The sequence below is a fragment of the Pezoporus flaviventris genome, unplaced genomic scaffold, assembly GCF_033815535.1.
Source record: "Pezoporus flaviventris isolate CSIRO_AGI_PZ_B2104156 unplaced genomic scaffold, CSIRO_AGI_Pfla_v1 ptg000013l, whole genome shotgun sequence".
Lineage (NCBI taxonomy): Eukaryota > Metazoa > Chordata > Aves > Psittaciformes > Psittacidae > Pezoporus > Pezoporus flaviventris.
The window spans coordinates 29,349,339-29,368,971 of NW_026892561.1; the positions used below are offsets into that span (position 1 = coordinate 29,349,339).

General features: G+C 41.4%; 1 protein-coding gene across 2 annotated transcripts; it reads left to right on the forward strand.

Annotated features, from left to right (window-relative positions):
• Positions 1–1,462: 1,462 nt before the first annotated feature.
• Positions 1,463–18,940, forward strand: NCEH1 (neutral cholesterol ester hydrolase 1). 2 transcript variants are annotated; one of them, XM_061452534.1, is made up of 5 exons: positions 1,463–1,659; positions 11,045–11,273; positions 13,344–13,413; positions 15,838–16,009; positions 17,389–18,940. In XM_061452534.1, exons 1-5 carry the CDS (start codon positions 1,522–1,524, stop codon positions 18,004–18,006), a joined length of 1,227 nt encoding a protein of 408 aa, XP_061308518.1. In that variant the 5' UTR covers positions 1,463–1,521; the 3' UTR covers positions 18,007–18,940. The 2 variants fall into 2 exon arrangements, with proteins under 2 accessions (XP_061308518.1, XP_061308520.1); XM_061452536.1 differs by lacking the exon at positions 11,045–11,273 and having other exon boundaries at positions 1,524–1,659.
• Positions 18,941–19,633: the final 693 nt, after the last annotated feature.

A 19,633-nucleotide genomic window follows, 5' to 3' on the forward strand; every position in this document is an offset into this window, starting at 1 on the left:
GTAATCTCATAGTGTGGCTTTCTTGACAATTCTTGTTTCCAAGCTGCCCTTTCACAATCATAGTCTGCCCAAAACTGACTGAAAATTACAGAAACTCCATCTGCTGTTGTTATGAAAACAGGGTAAAGATGCATGAGTCTTATTTCCTCACAAATTCCAGAAACTTGCTACTGTGACCTTTAGAATCAGTGAGGTTTTATTTCAGTTCTGGTAAAGCTGGCTTAAAAGCTGACCTTTTACTTCTTAGAAACATATTTTTCTTTTATTACCTTTTCATATCAGTTTTTAAAGGAAACTTGTCCTTTCTAGAACACTATTTACATTTCTATGTGACTTTTTAGTATAATGAGTTCACTTTTAAAAGCAATGTTATTGTTAAAGTCATATCGTTCATTCTTTTTTCCACATTAGGTTCATAATGCATGTGAACCTGGCTATTTAAATATTTTATTTTGTTGAAGATGGGACCGTGACTAAGCATTAAGTAGTCCTTTGTGTCAAGGCTGAACTCTATAGTGCTTTTATTTCCTGTATGTTGGTGATGAGAAAGACCTATTTAGAAAATTTATGTACAAGAAATATTCCCATGTTAAACCAAAATCTGTTACTGACCAGGGTAGAAAAATAAAAAATAAATTCCCAGTCCAGAATAAAGTTACAAAAATCTCCTTTTTGGAATTGTTTTGTGATGTGTGAAATGGGGAACTATTCCTTCAGCTAAAATAAGTGTGTCCCTAGAAACACTGGATCTGGAATTCCCCAGGGTTGACTTGATCCTTTTTACAGCCTTCATCCCACATTCACAGCCTCTGGGCTCTGCAGAAGGGCAAACTTTGCCCGGACACTGATATTCCCATTCTCTGTGGGTGAGGAGTTGCAACTGGACATCTTCTGGTGTTACAACCCCTGAATATGGGAACTGGTGGGGATTTTGCTCATGGACCAAGCTCGTTGCAGTCCGATGTGCCACGCAGAACCACACTGAGATGCTTAGGTCGAAAGTGGGCAACAGGACCCAGGGCCTGCGTGAGGGAGGGGCAGAGTGGGACACTCCGGGTTTGGGTGGCCATTGATGGCCCAGCGCACGCTGCAGGAGCCCACTCAGCCCACGGCCGCGGCAGGGCAGCCTCGTGTGGACCGGCGGGGAGACGCCAGCCCGGCGACGCCAGGCCCAGGCCCAGACCCTTCCCCCGGGCGACCCCGGCCGCACGGGGGCAGCCTCCGGCAGCCGTGTGGACCGCGGGCAGCCAGGCGCCTGCCTCGGGGGTGGTGGCTGCCCAGTACCTCGCCGGGCGGCGCAGCCAGCTGCTCGGAGCGGCCTCTTCGGCGGAGAAGAGGCGGGGTGGCGCTGCGGGAGCGCCCAGGCTAGCCGCCGACCAGGCCGCCGCCTGCCAGCGCTGGCACACAGCTGGCGGGGACGGAAGAGCTAGGACTTCCTCCGAGAGAGGCAGGCCCTGGGGCGGTGTGCGCCCTGCGGACAGCCGCGGCGAAGCCCCGCGCACCGCGGCGGAGGCGGTCGCGATGCGGTCCGCCTGGGTGCTGTTGGCGGCGCTGGCCGCCCTGGCTGCCTACTACGTGTACCTGCCGCTGCCCGGCACCGTGTCGGACCCCTGGAAGCTGATGCTGCTGGATGCCACTTTTCGGGTAGTGCAGCAGACGGTAAGAGCTGCACCGGTCCCGCCAGCACTACGGCCCCGGAGGGAAGGGCAGACATATCCCTCCCTCCCTCCCACCCTCCATGCAGCGGGCTCGGTTCTCGCTCCAGTGCCGGAGGTGGCTGGAAGCGGCGGCTGCGCCCGCGGGTTTTGATGTCAGCCCGGGCGGAGCACGCCTCGGGCACCGGAGAGCCGGAGCGGAGTCCTCCGCGGCGGGGAGGGCCCCGGCTGGAGAGCCGTGCGGTGGGCAGAGTCTTGGGGTTGAAGCCGAGGAGGGGGGAGCCGCCAGCATCGGTGACATCCGCGGCAGGCGAGAGCCGGGGCTGGTCGACGCTGTAACGGGTGTTACTGCATGGGATGGGCTTCGAGCTGAAGGCAGCGGGCAGCTCAGGGGAGGGTCGCCCTGTGCCGCTCGTGGTTTCGCCGTGGTTAGAACATCAAGCGTGTGCATTGCCTCAACAGAGAAGGCTCCGGGAAGATCTCATAGCAGCCTTCCAGTACCTAAAGAGGGTCTACAAGAAAGCTGGAGAGGGAATACTTACAAGGGCATGTGGGGATAGGACAAGGGAGAATGGCTTTAAGCTTAAAAGAGGATAGATTTAGATTAGATATTAGGAAGAAGTTCTTTACTGTGAGGGTGGTGAGGCACTGGAACAGGGAAGCTCTTTCAGATACTAAACTGCCTTGATCTGGAATCTTATTACTGAACACAACAAACGGTGGGTTTTGGTTTGTTTTCTTTTTTTTTTTTTTTGCTTGCTTGTTTGGGTTGTTGAGATTTTTTTAATTTCTTACCAGCAGTTCAGTTTACTAAATTTGTTATGAAATGTACAAAACCCAGTACTCTGAGTGGATGAGAACATCAGCATATTCAAAAAAGATTGAGTTAGTGAACAGAGGGCCCGTAAATGGATACCAAAAGGATTAGGTGGAAATGTACCTTCTATGTTCCTAATGCAATAATTGTGGATGCTGGGAAGCATGTGGAGAGTGGACCACACATTGTCCAGACTTGTATATTCTGCCTCAATAACTTCTGTGGTTGTCACTGTTGGAGACAGAGTCCGGGACTAGAAAGACCACTCATCTTCTCATGGTCCAAATGTATCACTGAATCAATGCATTATCTTTAGGATGAAATAATTAAACCTGTTTGCTTGTACAAGATAAAACCTGTTTGCTTGCATACCTTCCCATATATCTGCTATGAAAATTATGCAGATATGGCCTACAACAGCTTCATTCATCAGTAAAATCTATGGCTTGACTTTCACTTCGTCCATGTTTTTAACTCAACTAACTGAATAACAAGCACTAAGCTTGACCAAATTCATTGATAAGTATGGATAGAAGAGGCATGATGCCCCCAAAGCATGCTGTCTGTAAAACTTCCTCTCACAGCTCATCCAAGAGCACCTAAATCAAGGCTATAACCTCTAGCTGAAGGAGACCTATGTTTAGAAGAATCATATGACTGACTAGGTATATTGCCATTGGCGTATGTAGACATTCAGTTTTTTTATGTGATATGTTGGCATCATCAGATGAATTCAGGTGCCTCTAGCTTGGAGGCTGGTATCTGTTTTGGGATATTCTAGAGGTTATAATCCCAAGAGGATCTAGCAGAACAAAGCCTGACAGGTGGCAGCTGGAGGTAGCTGGCAAGCAGGTCTGAGGTGCCCACATCTGTTCCGGCATTCTGGGGTGGGGAAGTTTGTGTTAGGGGAAAGTGGCAATTTTTTAGTTGTTTACATATCTGGCCTAAGAAATACATAGTTCTATAGTACCAAACAAGTAACAGTTTCTGTAATGCGGCTTACAAAGCAACTGAAGGAACAATTGAGTTTTACACAGAGAAGCGTAACAGAAGTGAGGCATTAGCGGTGCCCTAAATCACACAACAGAGAGAAAGAGAAGGTGCTTTCCAAGTGTTGAAAAGCCTTTCCAACGCTGAAGGACAGCACAAAGTCAGCAATAAATGACTGCCATTAAGAAGGAATTGTGTGAACTGCAGCTAAGGTTGTAAAAATTAAGCTTGGTTATTTTGTTATTAGACAACTTCTGTCTGTGTATAGAAATTAAAGTGTATGTGCTTTAGCAGAGCTCAGCTTCCCCTTTCTTCATCTACAGCTATTGCCAGACCAAATGGTTTAACATTTCTCTAAATGTGACCATTGAACTTTCACCCACTTCTGAATGTATTTTCAGCTTGCTATTTATTACTTTCCTTTGTAGGTTTGATAGCAGGCAGAAGTACATTTCTGTTTTTAAAATCTCTGAAATGTACTGTAATCCTTTTTTGCCAAGAGTATGAAACAAACTTCATGTGCTTCAAATACAATTGATTGTCTTTTGCTTATTTTGAAATAGATTTGTGAAGACTGACTATTAAGCATGACAGTTTCTTGAATAGAGATATGTGTTTGTTTTCTCAGTGCACTAATAATCACTAGCAATAAAACATAATAAGGCTGTCATTGGCTTTCAGCATACTAATTATAAGGGGTTTGTATTTCTATACAAAGTTTTTTCCCAGTCAGCTACAAATGTTTTTTACAAGCTTGGGACTGACTCAGTGTCCTGGCTCAGCAGGAGACACTTCAACAAATGTTCAAGTACAATTACATGGTTAAAAAAATGCATAATGCTTATAGGGCAGTTTCTGTAAGTCGGTTTCAAAATGCACTACAGAAGGGGACCAATATTGTTATCCAAATGTTAAACTGGGGGGACAGAGATAGGATGAGATGGAGTGCCAAATCTCAAAAATTCCCATGGGGAAGATGTAAACTGAGCTGGGTTTTCAGGGCCTTGTTCCTATGCCCTCTTTAATGTCCTGTGCTTCCCCAGTCTGAAAACAGAGAAACTTGGACTTTAATAATATTAATGAATTGATGTGAAAGTGCTTAACTGAGAATGAGAGCAATTTGTCCCTCTCACATGCCTCAAAATGGGACATGGTAACATGTTAACAGAAAACTGTGATATAATACCATTTTAGATCAGAAATTAAAAACTGCCTATGTATGTATTTATACAGGTGTGTTAGACTTGGCTTCACTGAAATTTAGACTACCACATAAAATGGGATTGAGCTGTAGATTAAACCGTAGCTATTTGTTTTATTTGGTGTCTGTCAAAAAGTGTCTAAAGCAACATTTTGTAATTCTGCTGTTAACAGCGGGATTGATACAAGCATTTTTCACTTCTTCCTCTAACTGCTCTCCCTTATTGCAGTAAAGAGAGCAGTGTATGTTTATTTAATAAGCCCTTTGAAAAAGGTTATTTCTGAACACCTACTGTCATGACACTTGGTGTTCTGGTGCATGGCAAGGAAGAAGGGATTTTTTTAACTGGGACAGCTGTTAGCAGAGGTTTTGAAGGACAGATTGGTTGGCCTGGAGGCCATCAGATAGACGTACATGGAAGAAGGTAGGCTACCATACAGGGGAGAAAACTATCCTTGTGTTTGTCCTCATCAGCCATTCCTTCATGCTTCTCCACCACTAGCTATCAGAATTAAAACTAGGGCATGGGACATCAACATTCAGGATTACAGAGAACAGTAATTAGTTTGTTCTAACATTTTGACATTTCTCTACCCATATATTTCAGAGTATGTGACTTATGGACAGATGTAAATCCAAGTTGCAGCCAGTCAAGTAAATAGTTGATATTTTTACATGCAAGAACAGGCCTTGGACTTGGTTTATAGTAAACCAAGTTGTTAGTTGTGGCAGGTGGGTCTCAAGGCAGTGGTACCTGAGCAGAAAATGAGCCACACTGGAAATCCTATTTGCAGTAACAGATAACTTTTGTCTCTATCTAGTATAAAAGCAGATCATCATGGGTGAATAGGTATATGCACAAAACCTTACATTAACATTCAGTCTCGTTTCTGCTTCTAATTAATAAACTGTAAAACAGTTGTTTTCAGTTCTGAAGGAAATTCATCAAACTAAGAGCACTTGTCTTTGAGGGCTGTCTTTCTGTCTTTATATAGCAGTGTTAAAACCACATACTCTTTACTGGGTGATAATTCACCTGCCTTAAGAAATGATTCTATAAAATAAAATAGACATCCACCTTTAAACAGGATAAACTGCCTGAAATGCACACAAAACAATGTTCTGCACACAGCTAAGTGGGGAAATGATCCTGTTTATTTTTCACTAATCTGTTATTGACTACAGATAATTGTAATTGGCATGTTGGAATGCGTTTTGCAAAGTGATTCCAGAACTGATGATAGTGTCTGCATCTTTTAAGCTAGGAAGTTTAGTCTTTAGACAGTTCAATTGCCCAGTTCTGGCACTGTTACTCATTTGAGTCATGAGTGAGATTTGGCTTATCCCTGAGTAGTGTTATGTGAAAAAGGAGCCTTAGCTGTGTGCTTAATTCCTGGTCTTGACGAGGTCTGAAAGCTCACTGCAGGACCTTGGGCCTGACCAGCTGTGAAAGCAGCAGAGGAAGCAGCTGATGCTTTCAGTTTGGCTTTAGAGGCTCACTGCCTGTGTGTGCTGTCTGAATGTGACCTGTTGCAATAATTTCATGGCCAAAGGTCAGAGATACGAGCAAGACATTGTCAGCTATGGAAGTCATACAAGGACAAAGAATCCCAATGTGCCGAGTACTGTTAGGGGTTAGACATTAGCAATAGAAAAACTTTACGTAATTTTTTTTTTTGGAATACAGAACACATGACTAATATGGAGTACAAGTCCATGAGAGAGGTAAGCATCATAGCAATGAGCCTTTACGATTCTTCATGAAATTACCAGCTGAGGAGCAAATAGAAGAATCCTAACAGTTTAGGGACTGATACTGGTGAGTAAAGATGAAGTAATGTTGGCTGTCTAGAGCAGTATTTTGTCTGCTTTTTATCAACAACCCTGACTCTTTTCTCCATTTATTGAAGACGTTCTCCTACATCAGTTAAATATTTAAAGATCTGGCAGCCCTCTCCAAAGAATACACCAGGAAGAAAGTGGCAGTCTTGAACAGTTTAGTCTATAAGGGGTCCCTGGGTTGTCCTTACCTGAAAACCCCTGCTATGGGGATGTCCTGGTAAAACAGGAGGAGGTTGGGGCTGTAGTGTTTTCTTTGCCTGACTTGTTGGAGAGCTGGGAAGCATTACAATGTGAGTATAAATCAGACTGCTGCCAAGGCAGCTATGGATCACAGGGAGCCAGCGGCCCCAAAATGAAAAGCTGCAATGGGAAATGAGCAATAGTTTGTCATTAGGTCTAACTGTACGATGTCCACAGGTGTTATTTGCTGAATTGGCTCAAACACCAGCAAAATACTCACATCCGCCTCACCAGCCTGTCCAGCCTTCCTCTCCTGGGGTCCTCGTGCTCACCCATCCATCCCTGCCTCACTTCCCAGCAGCTGAGCTCTCTCTCCATGTGTGTCAGCCCGTTAGTCAGTCCAGCCCATAATGCTGTGAGGTTCACCGGGCACATTTCCCCAGAGTTACCTATTCAGAAATCAAAAATGTTTATTCAGACAGATGCATAAAACCAGTTGTTACCTGGGAAAACTTGCAGCTGTGACCCATAGCGAGTGATGTGCCTGTGGTTGGGCTAATTGCCCACAGGGCTTACATCTTTATACTATCTCCTCTTTCCTGTGAGTTTGCCTTTTTTTCTGTAGTCTCTTAATTTCCCCCTTGTCCTTTTGATTTCTCTCCCTTTTCACTAGCTTTTATTATTACAGCACTGTTTTCTCTCCCTTTTCACCAGAGAATGTCACTGTATCTTCTGTTCCACATGCACACACACCCACAATTCCCACATATATTTAAGTGCTGTTTGATAATCTGCAAGAGTCCTGCATGTTCTCACAAGAAGGGTGGTAAAAATTGCAAATACCAGCAAAGATCAAACAAATTATTGTTCACATGACATGACCAGGTACAGTTTAATCATGGATTTAAAGCAATCCAATTGTGGACTGCTTCCAGACGGCCCTGGCCCATCCGTTCCCCACACCCTCTTTCCTGCCTTATGTTATCAATAAGATGGTGACCTGGCTCAAGTTTGATACGGTTTCTCTGTTTTTGCTGGGTTCCCACTGAGCTGGTGCAGCAAGGTCAAGCTCTAGGGTATTGTGTTAGTTAATGTCAGGACAAGAAAGGTGCCAGGGAAGCACAGTGAACAAGGTGGGCAGGTCCGCCCTTCAGGTGGCAATGTAGTCCTGGAAGAGGGTTCTAACGCCCCCATGCTATGGGCAGGCACACCTTCCACCAGGTTGCTCAAAGCCCCGTCCAAACTGGCCTTGAACACTGCCGTGGATGGTGCAGCCACAGCTTTTATGAGCAAATGGTGCAAGTGCCTCACCACTCCCATAGTGAAGATGATAGTTCACCCTCATAGTGAAATGCATCTTCCTCTACCAGTGGCTATATTGCAGAATGATAAGGTACTATATGTCTATTTTAAATATTTATTTATAGAGAAAAAAAGAATTTTGTTTGTAAGAACTTTGGACAAGACTAGCTCATTGCCAGCAAAAAAGGCAATCCTGGTGCCTTATAAATGACATCCAAATAGGCTGATTAGATAGATACACTTACAAAGAATCTGCCTGGCACACGCTTGGCAAAAAAAACCCACGCCTATGCCTAGAAAAACAAAACCAAAACAAAAAATCAGGGTAGTTGCTTTTTTGCCTAGCTCTAGAAACTATCTCTTTCAGGTTTTTGGATTCTTGGAAAGAGTGGTCCTTGGAAACCAAGGACTTGGATTCCAAGTGGATCCTTGGATAGAGGGGAAAAAATAGGCATGAAAGCATATGGTAACCTGCAGGTGGCCATGGTGCTCTGCAGTTTAAAGAACAGAGCAAAATACTTCTTGGTAAACAACACTAACTAGCTTTGAAAATAAAACATTTCTGATTCCAGGGAGTATGTGGTAAACTCATCTGCAAAGAATGTGAACTAAAGTGGGAGAAAAGCAAAATGGGACATCTCTCGTAGCACACTTGGGCTGAAAAAAGTCTACAAAATGTTTTCCCTGGCAGCACTTCCAAAATTGCTGCGGTTACCTTTCCTGGGAACCTCCATGTGGCACAGGGAGGGTCAGGTCTTCAGCTGATTGCATCAGTGCCAGCACAAATTGATTGCCAAATTATGAACAGAGGTATTGCTCTTCAGATTTCAAACTCGAACGGGGTTTTCCTGTGGGAATTTTTAAGTAACAGTGGGAGAAAAGCATGATCTTCAATTCAGAGACACTAACAGACTTGTGAAAAATCACAGTTTCTTCCTGCCGGGTAGATACTTTGTGTTTCTTCCCCCAGAGAAAAGCGTTGCAGTATAAAGGAATGATACGCCATCCAAAAAGCAGCAAACATTTTAAAATTTGGATTCCCACCAAACTATCTCAGCAGGGTGACATTACAACAACCTAAAGCAAGAAAAGAAAGTCGTTTTTGTAAATTCTTGTTTTGGAAGTGGATTCCTCTCCCCGCTTGCGCAACAGCCCATTGTATTTGGCATAGACTGGGGAGAAGGGGGAAATATTAAAGCTTGTCTTTTTCCTACAGCAGTCTGCAGTGGAACTGGGGTTGTGCAGGGCCTTTTCTATATAGCACCTGACTAAAAAACAGTATTTTTTCTTTTTACATTAAAACTAATAATAACAGATTAAAAACTTTCATGTAAGGAGTAGGCTCCTTAGTAGGCTGTAGATGTAAGGAGACAGATCTTTGGCATGGATGCTGCTGAATGCTTCAAAACTTGCTTTTCTTCCAGAGGTGCGTGTTTGCCTCTGTTAGCCCTTCCTTTACTACTCCTGGAAGAGGAGCTGAAACTTAGCACTTCAAGTGGCTGCAAAAACAGTACTGCAGAAGTATGGGCAAGAAACACATCAGGGAAATGTCCTTGAGAACAGATAATAGAAACCAGAAAGAGACTGAAACTCTAATTTGCAAAATCACGTCTGTCATGAGGAACCAGACTTAGCTTCTGCATAGTTTTTGTACAGGTTAAATTATGGCAACTGCTGGTTCTTCACAACATGAATGTAGTTAGACCGGTCCTGGGTGACCCTGCTCTCTCAGGTGTCAGCATCTTTAATTCATACTAGCAGGTCTGCACTGCACCAGTGGTAGTAACAGAATTAAACCAATAAAGGAGTCATGTGAACAAGCATCATGACACCTAACAGTACACCTCTTATTCCTAGTATTGGTACCAGTATGTAAAATGAAAGGTCACACTTGACAGTTTTTCTTGGTAGTGGTGGTCCTTCAGGTGTACATTAGGTATATGTGTTAATTTTACCTCCCAACTCCCTTGCCTTAGAAAGTTGTACAAAAGGCTTAGCTGATTATCTGATTTCTAGCCTTCATCACTAGGACAGAGATTAACTTCGCAAAAGGGAAAAGACCCCACTTTTCCTTTTAGTGGCCACTCTGGACATCATAGTCCCTACAGTCCTTTGGCTCACTCTGCCATCCCATCTGCACCATGTGGGGAATGGAAACAGGTATGCCCTACAAATAGTGTGCAAGTCATACGTGGGGAGCAAGTCGTGCCCATTTAGGTTGGAGAAGTGCCTTGGATTCCAGTACTGTTTCCTGAGAGAAACAGGTTTTTAATCTATTCAGGGCAAAGTTAAAAAATAAACATTAAAATTAAAATCCTGGATAGCCAAAGAGGATAAAATCTCTCTCCTTCTACAAACAGGGCACATAAAATCAGATCACTGCTAATTTTCATAGTGTTTTACCCCTACAAAAATGTAACACACTTTAGTTGCTGGGAGGAGGTGGGGGGAGAAATCATTATATCACTGTCCTGACGTGGTTCTTGGATAGTATTTCAGATCCTTCCTAATTCAGCAGGTAAATACAGAACAAGGCAATAAACAACTGTTATATTCCTTTAAGATCATCCCTGTTTTCAAATTTCTTTGTAATCCTTGAGAACTTTCTTAATTTGGAAGTGGAAAGACTTACGCTTTGGGGTGGAACAAGAAAAATACTTTGCATTTTTTATACTTTACCACCACAAAAGCTTTGCCTGTGTGGTATTGCCCTCTGCTGGCACTGGTCTGAGGAGCTTCACAAGTCCCAAAGAGGCGCATGCTGGTGAGGTTCGTCTCCTTTCAGGGTGGCTTTCAAAGGCAAGGATCTGAGTGCCATTCTCAGTTGTCTTGAGCCACATAGTAGTCATGGTTTGATTTATTTATGGACAGGGTTTTCTCTTAATGTCTTAAAAGCATTAGAGGTCTTTGAAAAGTATTTTCCAGTGAATAGTCTAAGAATCCATATTCATTTTCATATAGGATCTGCCCTTTGAAGACAGTTGCATTAAACATCAATGCAGTATTGTATGATGTGCTTTGAACTAACAGAAATTTTCTTCTTTTTCCCCCACCTAGTGCCACCTAATTCACTATCTGAGACTCAGCCATCACTTGATAGTTCTGAATTACTTGATTTGTACTTTTGACAAGCTGAAGTCTGTCTCCTCTGAAGACATTAACATCACGGATGCTGTTTTTGACGGCGTGGAAGTCAGAGTGTTTGAACCCCCTGCAAAGCGAGATGAAAAGCTCAAGCGCAGTGTTGTTTACATCCACGGAGGGGGCTGGGCCTTGGCAAGTGCAAGTATGTGTCTGCCAGTAATTAATAAGGTTCTGATCTGGTTTTCTCCTAGCAGTGGAAGCCAAAAGCTGTTTTTCCTGCCAGGGATGACAATTTTGCTAAGACATACCTGAATTCAGTAGTAACTGTCTCCACTCTGGTAGATCAGCTCTAAGGAGAGAGGGGAGAACATACTGTGAACACACAGCAAAAATGCATATCTTATCTGCACAGGAGCTGTAAAAGGACAGAAAGGTTGATTTTGTTACATCCTGAGAGGACAAAAGAGCTTATTGTTTAAATTCCTGGGATGCCTGAATAGGCTGTTTGAGCCAGTCCCCTGTTTTCTGTGGTCATATGCAAAAGTCAGTCCTTGGTGATCAGGATCTAGTGACTGTGTGTAAAGTTTTTGCCCCATTTTTGCAGAATAATTATCAGACGACTGAGCTGAACAACAGTGCATGTAACAGCATTGCTAGTGTTTGGCTCTTAAGTAACAAAGACTTGGGAATACATTTGCTGATCACCGACAAGAGGCAGTGTGATGGAGAAACAGATAGAGGTCAGATCTGGTCATGGTCTGTCCCCGTCCCTTAGGGGACTATTACCACCACTAGCAGCAATTACATTAATTGGTAACTAATGCTGTTTATTCCAGTTAACTTGGAAACCATAAACATGATCAGAGAAACTAAGGTATAGCTATAGACAACAATAAGCTAACCACTGATCCTTCCACATCGTACAGGAGGAGAAAGAGCATGTGGTTCTCATGGCTGCTCCAAGATCCAGAGCCCAGAGGAGTCTTCCTCTTTTTCCTTCCCCATTGCTACCATGACATCGTGAAGTCCATACAGCCCCGAAGCATTCTATGGCTTCATCTACAGAAAAAGAACATTAATGAGTTTTTCTGAAATGCTCCAAAACAAAGACTCTATTGATTGCACTTGGACTATGCATGTATGAGTCACTTAAACCATGATTTAGGTGAGATTTAGGTCCTTAAATAACTTTAAAATCTTTTCTTCACCTGCCTTGGGAAATCCCAGTCTCTTTTTCCTGTGGTCCTATAGAATCATGGAATAGTTCAGGTTGGAAGGGACCTTCAAAGGTCATCTAGTCCAACCCCCTTGCAATGAGCAGGGACATTGTCCACTAGACCAGGTTGTTCAAAGCCGTGTCCAACCTGGCCTCAAACACTTCCAGGGATGGGGCAGCCACAGCTTCTCTAGGCAAACTGTGCCAGTGTCTCACCACCCTCACCTACAGCAGTTAAAAATTTTGCAACAGCTCCTTCAGAGGAATTGTGCTTTGAGATGGGTTTTCTTAGGCCTGACTAAGGGAGGTTTATTAGTGCCCTGCCTACCTCATTTGTTCTGTAACAGTTTGCATATGACTTGTTGTGCAAAAAGTTTATATTAAATTACCACGCTTTGTTTAGATTACTATAACTCAGCTATGTCAGATGCTATCCTCAAGTCCAAGATGAAGAAGTTAATGGCACAAATATTACAACTAAATATTAAATTCTAAGACTAGCTACTTAGAAAAATATTTAGTGTCTTAATATATTTTATATTACCAGGAACTAACGATTAAGTAACTGGAAAGGAATAAAATTAAAGAAAATCAGTCCACTGATAAGTAGGATAGCTATTATTAATCCTCCCTTAAACGAGTAGTTCAGTTGACATTAATAGGGCAAGTCATTTGAATCAAAGCAATGCATGCTATAATAAAATGAACAACAAGCGGTGACTCACGCAGTGATAATTGTCTTTGGATGCTAATGTCCCCAAGCCACTGGGTACCTTAAATTTTGCCCAAATGAGAGAATTGTGATAGGTGGATGAAATTACATCCCCCAAGTCACCAAGAAAGAGATGCATTAGACTGCAGGACTTCTCAAGGCGTGAATTATGTTCCTTCTGCTACAGTATGTATTTGGTACTTTATCTATTGCAAGCTGATCTCATTTACTTTGCTTATATTTGTATGATGTGTTTATATTTTCTGAGAAGGCTTACGTACGGCTTTGCAACTGTTGACACAAATGGACTTGTATGTCCCTAACACTGTGTCCTTTCATTCCAGGAACAAGCCTTTATAACAATCTCTGCAGAATCATGGCTGAGTCTCTCAATGCTGTCGTCGTCTCAGTTGAGTGAGTAATCTAAAACTGATCAAGTAATTTTAAGGTACTAGAAATATATAACACCGTTCTTTCAGCTTTTTCCTTATTATTGGTTTGTGTATAGTGCTTTAACTTGGACAATAATTGTCTATACCAGTCTGATATTTTTATCCTTTTAAAAGTACAACAAATTGGAATGGTATCAGAAATTCATTTGCGTTTCTAATTATTTCAGAGGTCATTTTAGAAGGCAGAAATGTGGGAAAATAAAGTAGCACTGAATTCATTTGGACAAATACTAAAATGCAAATGTCAGTGCATATTGGAATTGTATCTACATTTAAGGAGATGAAACTTGAGATCACTCAGGTGTCAAGTTATGATTATGTAAATACTTTTGAACTTTAAAAGCAATCAATAAACCCAAACACATTTGGACATGATATATACCTGAAGGAAAGCTGGACCACATTGCTGTGCCTCCTTGTGTGGCAAGAGGAACTTTTCTGACCCTCAGTTGCCACTCCCACAAGATATATTTTTAATATATGTTTAAAATAATGTTTATATATATTATATGAAAATAAATGTATTAAGTCCACCTCAAGTCTTTTCTATAAAGCACAGTTTCTAAAATATACTGTGCAAGGATCTGCAACATTAAAATTATCAAATCATTTTACCCTGCTCAATAACCAGAACACACTGTGGAGTCTGGCAGTTTCCTGCTGCTCTCTCCATCTCCCACTGTTCGGTCCTCTCACTTAAACCTTGTACTCCACTCAAGAGCAAAGGACTGCCAGGATGCCAGACAACAGAGAAGCAGGGCTGCCTTTTAAATACAGTGAACAATTCCAAGGTAAACAAACCTCTTAACTAGCTAAATACATTACCTTGATGACTCTAACATGACTGGTACTTTTCCCATCCTTATTGTCAACTTCAATTTTTAATTTTACAAACCCAATCACTTGATATAACTACTCAAATTTCCCACCTGCAGTTGATTACATACCAAGCTCTGTGATCTAATTGCAATTTAATTATATGGAGTTGATGTTACTCATTTAATACTTATTGTAGTGTACTTTAAAGGGCCACCGCTTTTTTGTGTTTGGTTTTTTTTAATTCTTTTTTTATTAGTGGAAACAAAACTAAAAAAGGCAGCTGTTGGTTATTGCAGACAAACAGCGATCACAGTATTGAAAAAATCCTTTTCATTCCTTTTCTAGTTTATGGCGATATGATTCTACCTGTGGTATAATTCTACCTGTTTCTCTGAGTTATTGTTTACCTCTTTCCCTTAGCGATGATAAGTCCAGGCATTTGTACTCAATCACTGAATTCTAATTAGTTTTCTCACTGGTTTAATTGCATGTCTTCCTTTCATGATCTATGCACAGTCTATGACACGCAGTTTTGCGAAGAGTTCCCAAAGGACAGTCGTACTCCTAGATATACAGTATATAGATTGCTTTCTGAAAGCAGGTCAGATTTGGATTTTGAAACTTGCAACCCAGGTTTAAAATTTATTCTGATATGAAGCTTTTTTTTTTAGCTTACATTCTAGAGAAAATGTTTTGAATCAGAAAACTGAATTTTGTTTTGCTCATTTCGCTCAGCTCTACTGGGAATATGTAAAATCTGTTGTTTGAGAAGCTACAAACAGAAGGCATGCTTTGTACCATAAGGCCTAGTAACAACTCTTACATGACAAATTATTCAGTAAATATGAACAGACTTCTCCTGCACTAGAATTTAGAAACTGAGAAAATCTAATGAATGGGACTCTGCTACTGGCTGTTTGTGGGCAGACTGCTCTCTTTGCGCTTCAGTCTCTCCACCTGTGCAACGGGTATATTTCTGCTCCTCACTTTGATAAAGTAGAGGAATTACTGAATATGTGGCATTGGAGCAAATTAATATGGCCTCAGTTCTTGGCTATTGTTTATTTCATGGCACAGAGGTATAGCAAGGTTCATTCTCTCCTGCCTATAGGCAAAAAAGTCAGGAAACAGAACTGTTTAGGTGTTTGGCTCAGCAGAATCTGTTGCACGTAGGTGACTTGCTCTCCTTCTTACTAGTTAAGGTGGGGATGTGGATCAATACCAGGCTAATTGTAATGACTCACTTGCCAAGGGTGTTTTTAAATATTCATTAATTTTTATAATGTAAGATTAAATCCTCTATTGGAAAATCCTAGGAAAGTGCTGCACAGCTTTATAGTATCTTGGGATTATTCATATCTAGTAGGTTCATACTACTCTTTCAGAATTACAGCACTAATTGTAAGATTAAGTCTTACATAAGTATTACACACCTCATATTTTTCCCATAGTATTTACTCTAATTAAATAGTTACTTTCCATTAAGTAATATCTGATACTGCCTATTAATCCTGAAAGAGAGGTACACTGACAGTAATAAATGTCTGTCAATTCTTTTCTTTTCTAGATACCGGCTTGTACCAGAGGTGTGCTTCCCGGAGCAATTTTATGATGCTCTTCGTGCCACTAAGCATTTTTTGCAGCCTGATGTCTTAGCTGAGTATTCAGTTGACCCAAGTCGAATTGCAATTTCTGGCGATAGTGCAGGAGGAAATTTGGCAGCTGCTGTGTGTCAGCAGGTAACTTCCAGTGTCTGTTTTATATTACAGTATGACAATCCCTAATTCAGTGATGCATATAGGTTTGACAGATTCTTTAAGGTGATGTGCCAACCCTTAAGACAAAATGGTAGAAAGCCAGCATCTAGTCACTTTACAGAAGAAAAATGAGTCCATCACAATATGAATCAATCACATAGCTTTCAACAGTGATGACTTCTTATCAGCCAGATTTTAAGAGCAAGTAGCTAAATTACTTTCTTTACCCTTTTTGCTGCTGGATTCTTTATTTTTCTAAGCAGGTAATTGGGTACATGTGTAGTTTATCAATTTAGCTTCCTATTTTTAGGTGCTTGTCTCTGAAAATATGTTTTTATTTCATTCAAATACAAATAAAGGACCAAAAAATACAAGGTGTGAGGCTTACTTCGGCTGTTAAGTTGTCTTCCTGTATCATTTCGCAATTTTAAAGAATTTTTTGGGGGGTATCTGCAGTTTAAATGTAATCTGAATTTAATCTAGTAAAGATTTTAAAGGCAGCCTGGGGTGAGTGATAATAACTTTTCATGGTTGAGTGAAGCATTGTTATTAGCTTTTTTCATGTTGCTGTAACCACTGGTGATAAGAAAGTCGTACCATGTCCAGACAATTAATTGACAAACCTTGCAATAATGAATCAGGGTGAAAAAATTAATAAGCGACAATTACACTAAAAGTTTAGATATTGAGGACTGATAAACATAATAATACCATTCCTAATTTGTTTCCCTGATGCATAATTCTTTTTAAGCAAGGTGAGATATGATAGAGAGCTGTGTAGCTTGTGTAGAAGACGAAGCAAAAGAAGTGTTTGCTGATTCTTGAGGGGCACAAAATGTATAATTGGTAGGCTCAAATCAAATGCAGATGGCATGTTCAAGACAAACACAAAGAGGTACTTCTGCACATGGTGAACCTTCTCTAGAGAAAACTGCAGATGTCAACAATTTGCATATGCTGAAAAAAACAATTAGATAAATATACTGAAAAAAAAAACAATAAGATAAATTCATAGTTCCTTTGATTCAGGAAGTCTTTCAGTTGCCAGTTGTTAAACTGGACACTGTTAGAAAAATGCCACTTTATGCTTTTTTAAAAAATTTATTTATTGTATCCTTCAATAAACTTTTGCCACTGATTTCTGCTGGAGATCGGATACTGGATCTGCCTGAATGACCGTCCTTACAAGAAAAGAAAAGAATCAGGCTACTAGTATTTCAGACAGAAGAACATTATCTGCATAAGAGCAGAATTCAGCCTAAAAACTGACAAATGAAATGTTGCTTGTATGAAGTGCTAGACTGAAATTGTAATTTTTATTTTCTTTATGATCCCAGTTCTGTTCTGTATTTTTCCCACAGCTTAGCAAAGATGAGGATTTGGCCGTCAGACTGAAACTGCAGGCTTTAATTTATCCAGTCCTGCAGGCATTTGACTTCAATACACCTTCTTATCAGCAGAACATGAATATGCCTGTTCTTCCTCGTTATGTCATGATCAACTATTGGATAGATTATTTCAATGGTAACTATGACTTGGCTCACTCACTGCTGATTAACAACCACACTGCTCTTGATGTTAGCCAAGCTCTCTCCTTCAGAGGACACCTGAACTGGACATCTCTATTGCCTTCATCATTCAAAAAGAACTACAAGCCTGTAATACAAACCAGTGGCAAGGCTGAAATCATCCAGGAGATACCGGCACTGCTTGATGTACGAGCAGCCCCACTCCTTGCAGACAATGAAACTCTGCAGCTGCAGCCAAAGACTTACGTCCTGACCTGTGAGAATGATGTCCTGCGAGATGATGGGGTGATGTACGCCAAGCGCTTGGAGAATGCCGGCGTGGAAGTCACACTCGATCACTTCGATGACTGCTTTCATGGCTGTATGATATTCACCATTTGGCCTACTGATTTCTCTGCAGGCATTCAGACCAGGAACAGCTATATAAAATGGCTGGATGAAAATCTCTGAAGACAGCATCTCTCTAGAAGACACAGGGTGCAAAAGTCTGGTGTCCCTGCAAAAGAGCAAATGATTAATAAGTGCACTTTTCCAAATTCTGACAGCCTCGTTCAGCTGCAGCTGCTGGGGGTACAGACCACTAACTACAGCATTTGCTAGCTCATTTGGCCTTACCCAGAAAGTAATTTGAGAAATACTTTTTCAAACTTGGATTTTTTTTACCTTCTTTCACATGCCTATTGCCAAACAAAGAAATGATGAGCAGGGAGATCAGCACTCCTGTAGCATTCTTAACTGGCTGCAACTTTCAAGCGTTCACCCCTAATTAGGCACAAAGGCGCCATTTTACGAATTATGTGAGATAAAGCCAAACAGCTACATCTACATCTGAATATGTAAAAATGGGAGCTAATTTCAACAGTGTGGAGCATCTGATGTCAAAGAAAGAGTGAGCCTCACCTTTGACAGCAGAGCCATGCATCTGAATGTCGAGCAGGGATTTAAGTGTTGGCTTTTAGGCACATAAACAAATGGCTAGTTTAAATTTAAAAAAAAAAACTCTTCTGGGCAGTTAGGATGATGCTAGGCAAGTCTTTTAGCCAGACATGCAATTCAGCTTTGGAATTTGGTCTTTATTGCCTTTTAGTTATTTATGTTTTATAAAAGCACAGGACTAATATATTTTCAATGCAAGTATTATAGCATACATACGAATATGCATACGATACAACATACGATAAAATACTCTATCAGCAAAGTCCAGATTGCTCATGTGAGTGAGCTTCAAAGCTGCCTATGTATTTGGCTAAAGAATGTGACTTGATCTGTGTTTAAAGCCTCAGCTGTATGACCTCCTTACAGAAATACTGTGCTTACTAAAATTAATCTGGTGTGTGGTTTGCACTAATGTTTGTAATTAATAGTAGAAGTTTTTGTTCATTGACTTTTCTTTTGTGCTCATAGTGTTTATTATAGTTCATCCTTCTTTGAAGGAGGGAAGCAAGCAAATAGAAGTGGGCTCTTAATGTATAGGGAAGATTTAAATCTGAGCTCTGCAGCTAAACTTTGTCTTGCAGACTGACCCAAAACACTAGGTGAGATGATCTCACTAGTGTGCACAAGCATCTACGGTTTGAGCCAGTCTGTAAAATTCAGACAGGCAGGACAGGGAAGTGAAACCATGTGTTACAGTATATATTGTCAAGGGTGCTTGCTGCATCCTTGGGTTGTGTCAAAAGCCCAGTGTTTCTAGGTAAAGAGGAGAGAATAGCTGCCCCATGACTAAACTAACAGATTAAATTCATCCTCAGCTTTACTACAGACTTCCTGTGGGACCCCAGGAGAACAATTTAATCTCCTTATGCCCCGCTTTGTTCTTCTGCAAGAGGAGGAGTAGTATTTTCATACCGCACAAAGGAGCTGTGAAGCTGAATTCACAGGCGGTGGTGAAGCACATGGATGTGATGGTGACTGACAGGCACTGAACTGCTCCTGTAGCTTTTGACTTTCCATCTTTCTCTGATAGCTGTCAGAGCAGCCTACCCCAAGACAGGTGGTGCTGCAAGGCCTGAGTTACACCATCTCTGTCCTGGCTCCTATCAAAGTACCATAAGCTGAGGGTTTTTGCCTGTTGGCA